The sequence below is a fragment of the Microcaecilia unicolor genome, chromosome 2 (assembly GCF_901765095.1).
Source record: "Microcaecilia unicolor chromosome 2, aMicUni1.1, whole genome shotgun sequence".
NCBI lineage: Eukaryota > Metazoa > Chordata > Amphibia > Gymnophiona > Siphonopidae > Microcaecilia > Microcaecilia unicolor.
This window is the reverse complement of record NC_044032.1, coordinates 646766730-646773816: the sequence shown is the minus strand read 5'-3', so window position 1 is coordinate 646773816 and position 7087 is coordinate 646766730. Positions and strand designations below refer to the sequence as shown.

The window sequence follows — 7087 nt, the reverse complement described above, 5'->3', positions numbered from 1 at the left end:
AATGTGGGATACAAGTACAATAAATAAATAAATAAATAATATGAATTAAAATGTGCTGAAAAAACAAATAACCGTTCTTTGGACATGGAAACCTTTGGATAGATATTTAAAACAAGATTTGCAATGACATTCACAGAAAACTGCCAGTTTATTATGTCTGTAAACATCATCTCCCTTTAAAATATTTTTTTAAGTATCTTAGTATTGTTTTTTTCCATAATTGTTTTCATAGTTCTATTCATTTGAGTATATAATGTATTTATCTGATGGAACATCGTTTTGTATATAATGTTTTGTTACTTTACTTTAAAAAAAAAATAAAAAACATCCTGTGGTGCTGTTTTTTTTGTTTGGACTAGTTTGTACTTCGTTCCCTCTCTTTTGTTATGGAGCCATATGGTAACCCTAACCTTACTACAAATACCAACTTTTCCCTCTTTATCATGATTTTCAGTTTTTCTTCCCCTTGTTTATTTATTGGGGATTCATTAAGCACCTGTGGGAAGAAAATTCAGCCAGTCTTACTTTCTTTCTCGTTTAAATCTGTCCCTAAAACCAGAGAGCATTTTAAAGGCGAGAGAGCTGGTATGCAGTCCTAGCTGTGCCTCTCCTTTCCTCCTGGGTGGGAAGGAACAGGGACAAGGTGAAAGGCAGGAAAGCTGGCTGCAGGGCCATACAGTGAGCAGGTCTGCACATGCCAGGGACCTGGAAGCATCTAAGCTGTAGTTACTAAAAAGAACATCACCCTGCCAGAACAGCAGGTACCAGGCTTCCAGCTCTGGGTGGGGTCAGTGGGTGGGCACCAGAGCAGGTAAGCTGACCCTGAGCTTTAGCCAGCCACCTCAGCAGCTAGACTGGAGCTCAGATAAGTGAGTGTATAAATTGCAGGTTCAGCCCAGCTTCCTCTCACTCACTCTCCAGCATGGCTTTTGATGGGACCTGGACGTTGGCTCACAATGAGAACTATTTGAAGCTCCTGGAATCGATGGGTGAGCTGGATCTAGTCTACTCAGTGCAGAATAAGAAACAAAACCTATCTCTTGTTTGTAGGGGATGGTTGGTTTTCTTTATTCCACAGCCTCGCAGAGGGAATTTGATTAAATGTGGTAACACCTTCCTCCTTTGGAGTGACAGCACCAGTGGGTATTTTCTACGGGGACGGGGTGCAGCTGTGGTTCCCCCTGTAAGTTACTAATAGGGGGACTAAGGAATAAGAAACCCACATTTTGTACAAGTTGGAGGTGGTCCTTCTTTGGACAGTGTCTGTCACATTTTCTTCTAACAAGTACTACTACTACTACTACTACTATTTAGCATTTCTATAGCGCTACAAGGCATACGCAGCGCTGCACAAACATAGAAGAAAGACAGTCCCTGCTCAAAGAGCTTACAATCTAATAGACAAAAAATAAAGTAAGCAAATCAAATCAATTATTGTGAACGGGAAGGCAGAGAGGAGGGTAGGTGGAGGCGAGTGGTTACAAGTGGTTACGAGTCAAAAGCAATGTTAAAGAGGTGGGCTTTCAGTCTAGATTTAAAGGTGGCCAAGGATGGGGCAAGACGTAGGGGCTCAGGAAGTTTATTCCAGGCGTAGGGTGCAGCGAGATAGAAGGCGCGAAGTCTGGAGAAGGGAACAGATAAGAAGGATTTATCCATGGAGCGGAGTGCACGGGAAAGGGTGTAGGGAAGCACGAGTGTGGAGAGATACTGGGGAGCAGCAGAGTGAGTACATTTATAGGTTAGTAGAAGAAGTTTGAACAGGATGCGAAAACAGATAGGGAGCCAGTGAAGAGACTGGCCTAGGTAAAAACCCTGTTCTCTTTTTGCAGGTTTGGATGCAGAGAAGAGGCAATTAGCAGCTTACGACCACATGAAGCTCAAAATCAAGCAGAATGGAAAGCAAATCAGTGTCCATGAATCGAGCGATTACAGTGCCGTGGATATCGTTTTCGGCCAGAAATTTAAGCATTCCTTGTATGATGAGATAGAGCTGGTGGTAAGTGGAGTCCTATGAACAGCTGGTCCAGGGAAGGGAAATCTAATACCTTGTCCTGAGAAGGATGGGGTGAATCTAACAGACAGCACTACCTTACCACAGAATAACACTGCTGTGGTATCTACACATGACACAACACCTGCTGCTTTTGGGAGCTGATAGCATGTCTTGCTTTGAATGCTTTTGGTTTTCTGGCAAATCAATACAGATTTTAATTGTTTTCCTGCCAACCGAGGTTTCTTTCTATGAACTATCATCTCAGATGGCCTTGAATGCCCTTCAGACTGTTCAGGAGCCTTTGTAAATGGCAATTGTATAGTGGGTGGAAGAACAGAGCAAGAACATAGGAAACCATGTTGGGGGGGGGGGGGGGAGGGTCTAAGAAACTTAGCATGGCACTTGCATAAGAAAGCTTGAGATCTGCCAGTCTGCAGCTCTGGGCACTAAACCGCATTTCCTATTGCTGCACTTTCCCTGCGCTAATCAGACATCAGCGTGGGAAACTCAGCATAAAAATACTGCATCAAAGGGTAGCTAAAACTAGAATGTCTCCCTCTGTAAATCTAGGGCAAGAGCAGAGAGTGATCTAAGGTGACATGAGCTACTGCACTTTCCTGGGATCCCTGAACTGCCTCTTCTCCTACAGCTCCCCCTCCCTCAAACACTTAAGAGGATGCTCACTGACTCCTGTCCCTGTGCCACTGGCAGGGAGTGGTGGCGGTCAATTTATTAATTGGTGGAGCTGAAAGAGAGCAGGGAGAGAGAGAGCCTGTTGTTCCAATCTTAGTTCAGGTATCTTATCAGTGTTAAGTGTTCCCACCCTGATGTATTCTGCAGTCCTTGGAAAGGAGCCAGAGATCGGCAGTAAAAGTAGGTAACACATTGCTCGCTATGGTGTCAAAACATCTAATTAATTCTATGTTCTGTTCTTTGTGTTTAATGTAGGGGTTTTTAAAAAATGTAAACCTCTGATTTATGTTTTACAAACGGCCATAAACACATAAACCATAATTTATCTGGCCAATTAGTGGAAATGATGTCACCCTTGTTGCTGTCCAGGTACTAGGTTATATCAAATAGGCCTCTCGGTCAGAGGCCAGGATTTGTGACTACCATTATGTCCTATCTGGTTTTAGGGTGAATGGAAGCTAAAGGGAGACATAATAGAAGGCAACTTTACTCGTAAAGATAACAAAAAAGTTCTGAAGACACAACTAGAAATTGTAGGGGGTGAGCTTGTACAGGTAAGTTTACACTTCTGATTTCTCACTTTCCAGAAAGTTCCAGAGCTTTCATTTGAGTTAAATGTGTTAATAGATCTCTCCAGTACTGACGGAAGCTTCCAACGCATTCAAAAACTCAGACTAAAGAACATCTGTTACATGTATCCAGCACAGCCCCCTTTAAGCTCTTAATAAATTAGGCAGTGTGAAAGCATGTGTAGAAAATGATGGGCTTCATCCTTTCACAGATACCTGGCAGAAACCCAAAAAGAAGCAACATTCCATGTAGAACCTCAAAGAGTAGCAACATTCCATGTAGAACCTCAAAGAGTAGCAACATTCCTTCCATATCATCATGCTGATCAATCCATAGACTGGTGGGTTGTGTCCATCTACCAGCAGGTGGAGATAGAGAGCAATCCTTTTGCCTCCCTATATGTGGTCATGTGCTGCCGGAAACTCCTCAGTATGTTCTCTATCTCAGCAGGTGGTGGTCACACACAGCAGCACCTCTGGCTAGGTCTCCAAGCCTAATTTTTAGGTTTTGTTGAGTACCTGGGGTTGAGGGCTCTTCTTGAGCAAGTGCAAACCTGGTGGCGCCAGGTCCCTCCTTTTCTCCCCCCTCCCGCTGGCTCCGTTTAAAAAAAAAAATTTGGACGTCCTTTAAGGGCGTTTATTTCAACGTTTATTTCAACGTCTATTGCAGCTGCTCACTGGGACACCAGTTCGTTACAGCTCAGAGCAAGAAGCAGGTAATTTTACCTTTTTATAGCGGGCAGGGGGTTCCCCGTTCGGTCTCCACGTGGCTTATGGTGTCGGAGGGCGAGGGCGCGAAGATTCGCTCCCCGGACCGCGTGTGTGCGTCTAGCGGGGATGCGGGGGTTTCAAAGCCTGAATCGCCTTTGTTGAGCATCAGTTTGGAGTCCGGTCAATGTTCCGGTTCTTCCTCCGGTGCAGTGGTTTTTACCGCCATAAGCGCCCATCCCCCGCTGCTCGCCCACTCCATGTTGGCCGGCCACTCTGCTCGGACGGCTTCTTCGCCCTCGAGCTGGGAGACGTTAATACTATGGTCGCCCTTGATTCGGGCGACGGTAAGAAAGGGGCCAAAGTTAAGCGCCGTTCTTCCCACGTGGCTCCTTCTCGGAGTTTCGTGCCGGACGCCATTTTGGATGCGCACGAGCGCCAGTTGAGGGTGCGTCTAGGGCCGTGGCCCAAACTGCAGAAGTGCACAGTTCGGGGGGTTTCTCCCCTGAGTTCATTTTGCTGCTGCATCAGGCTTTTCTTATGCAAAACGCTGCCCCTGCTCCCCTGTCTGATAAAGGGGTTGAGGCCTCTGGAAGCAAACGCCCTCGGGTGGATTTCCAGGCCCTAGAGGACTCTGTCTCCTCTGATCTAGATGAGGGCAGCGTATCTGAGTTCTCCCAACGGTCCTTTGGGGATTCCTTGGAGGAGACGGATTCCCGCTCGGATGGAGCGGATGACCCCTCTGCAGCGCGGATCTTTCGCTCAGAGGATTTGCCCAACCTGTTAGTGCAGGCCATGAGCATTTTGAAGATTTCCTCTCCGGAGGACGTCTCTCCCTCAGCCTCTGTTGGCTCCGCCATTATGCTGGGGACGAAGCGCCCACCTAGAACCTTCCACGTGCATGAGGCCATGCACACCTTGATTTCGGCTCAATGGGATGTCCCAGAAGCGAGCCTCAAAGTGGCTAGGCCATGTCCCGCCTCTATCCTCTGCCTGAAGGTGAACAGGAGGCCTTTCTTTGGCCTACCATGGATTCTTTAATCACTGCGGTGACTAAGAAAATGGCGTTGCCGGTGGAAGGTGGCACGGCCCTAAAGGACGCCCAAGACAGAAGATTGGAGGCGGCATTAAGGTCGTCCTTAGAGGCGGCTGCTTTAAGTTTGCAGGCCTCAGTTTGCGGCTCCTATGTGGCCAGGGCGTGCCTGACGATTGTGCAGCGGGCTTCCCCCTCGGATCCTTCCTTGAGGGCTCAAAGAGTAGCAACATTCCATTCAGAATCCCAAGTACATAAGTATTGCCATACTGGGACAGACCAAAGGTCCATGAAGCCCAGTATCCTGTTTCCAACAGTGGCCAATCCAGGTCATAAATACCTGGCAAGATCCCAAAAAAGTTCAATACATTTTATGCTGCTTATCCCAGAAATAGCAGTGGATTTTCCCAACATTTAGCAGAACCACACCCAAAGGATCCTGTAATTCTTCAAAACTGTTTCTATGAATACTGCTTTCCCTCCGCCCTTCTTCCTGTCCTGGGAGGCTGTTCACAAGCTGGAGCCCTCCTGGTGATAGTGGTGGTTATTCTAGTGGAGCTCAAGAGCCGACTCCAGCTGACAAGCTTCTCCCATGAGGTGGCTGGCTTTTTTTTTTTTAGAGGGAGGGAGGGTTCTGTAATGTGATATCATGTTGGCTGACTCCTAGACACACAAGCTAATATTTCAAAGGAAAGGGGCTAAACAAGTTACTCCTCTCTAGATGAAGTGAAGGAGTGTCAGCTGTGGATCTATCATTTATTTAACATCACAAGGACTCTGAGCACCTACAGACATGATATTATGCAACAGAGAACTTGTCAGTTAAACTTTTTTGTTTGTTTGTTTCAACTTTAGACCTTATCGTATGAAGGAGTAAAAGCCAAGAGGATCTTCGTGAGAGAGTGAACATCGGCCAGGGAGCTTGGTAAAGAAGAGCAGAAGAAAGATGACCTCGGTCTTTCCAACCCGTTACTGATGGGATCCTGTGGGAGCCCGACCTACTTGACTGTTCACCTTGCCAGACGTAGCAACTGCTGTTCAAATAAAACATACAAATTCAGCAAAGCTGTTCGGTGGCGGTTTTCATTAGATCCTTTGTGCATAATCCAGAGCTCAGCAATAGATCCGAGACGGTGCTGCAGATTCAGTCACAGGGGAGGGAATGTAAGATGTCACTGGACACTGGAGCCTTTGCAAACGGCTAATGAATGACGTGCCTTTTATAAGCCGGAGACGCCGTTCATTTGCTGTTTGTTCCGGATGTAAGAGGCATATTTTGATTTATTTCCCCATTTGACTCTCATTATACTGTGAGTGAGCAGTCCAGTTTTCTGACCCCTGATGAAGGCATTAATGCTGAAACGCAGCCTGTGCTGGGTTCTTGGGAAGTGACCTTGTATATGTCTCTCTGAACTTGAAATAAACTGGGGCTTTGGCCATCCTGGCAGTTTTGCCTTGGTGCCTTCTAGTTTTTTTTTAATTCTTCTGTGGGTTATTTGTGGAAGGGTTTGCTCTCCTTTTTCTTGTGACTGGAGCCTTTGAGGCACAGGGCGGTAGAAATGGCAGAGTTACGTTATATTATGTTGCTTATATTCCACTACTAAAGCTCTAAGCAGATAAAATATCACTAACATTTAGTCCAGGGATTCCCAAACTTTTTTTTCACTATGGTGGATACCCTAATGTGTCTTTTTTTCATACCCTGAGGAGCCCTCAACCCATGTAGAAACTGGAGGATGTAATGAGGAAGTTCTACAAACTGAAGAGTAGCAAATCTTCTGGACCGGATGGTATTCATCCCAGAGTACTGATAGAACTGAATGTTTTGTACTTTTTGGGGATCTTGCCAGGTATTTGTGACCTGGATTGGCTACTGTTGGAAACAGGATGCTGGGCTTGATGGACCTTTGGTCTTTCCCAATATGGCAGTACTTATGGTTCTACAATCTAATATCCTGCATAACTCACAATCGGGTTTTAGCAGTGGTTTCAGCACAGAGACTGATATCTAATATAAAGAATAAGATTAGTGTGGGTAGAAGGGCATTGCTGCTTCAGTTTGGTATCTTTAATGTATTTGCCCTGGTGGAC

General features: G+C 45.9%; 1 protein-coding gene across 1 annotated transcript; it reads left to right on the top strand.

Annotated features, from left to right (window-relative positions):
- The first annotated feature begins 877 nt into the window (after window positions 1-877).
- On the top strand, window positions 878-6166 carry LOC115462711 (fatty acid-binding protein, intestinal-like). Its single transcript, XM_030192713.1, has 4 exons — window positions 878-989; window positions 1830-1996; window positions 3133-3240; window positions 5852-6166. Exons 1-4 carry the CDS (start codon window positions 923-925, stop codon window positions 5900-5902), a joined length of 393 nt encoding a protein of 130 aa, XP_030048573.1. The 5' UTR covers window positions 878-922; the 3' UTR covers window positions 5903-6166.
- Window positions 6167-7087: the final 921 nt, after the last annotated feature.

Coding starts and splice junctions, on each gene's coding strand:
- LOC115462711 (XM_030192713.1), top strand. CDS start 923: ATGGCTTTTGATGGGACCTGGACGTTGGCTCACAATGAGAACTATTTG. Junction 1,997..3,132: donor ATGATGAGATAGAGCTGGTG/GTAAGTGGAGTC, acceptor ATCTGGTTTTAG/GGTGAATGGAAGCTAAAGGG. Junction 3,241..5,851: donor TAGGGGGTGAGCTTGTACAG/GTAAGTTTACAC, acceptor TTTCAACTTTAG/ACCTTATCGTATGAAGGAGT.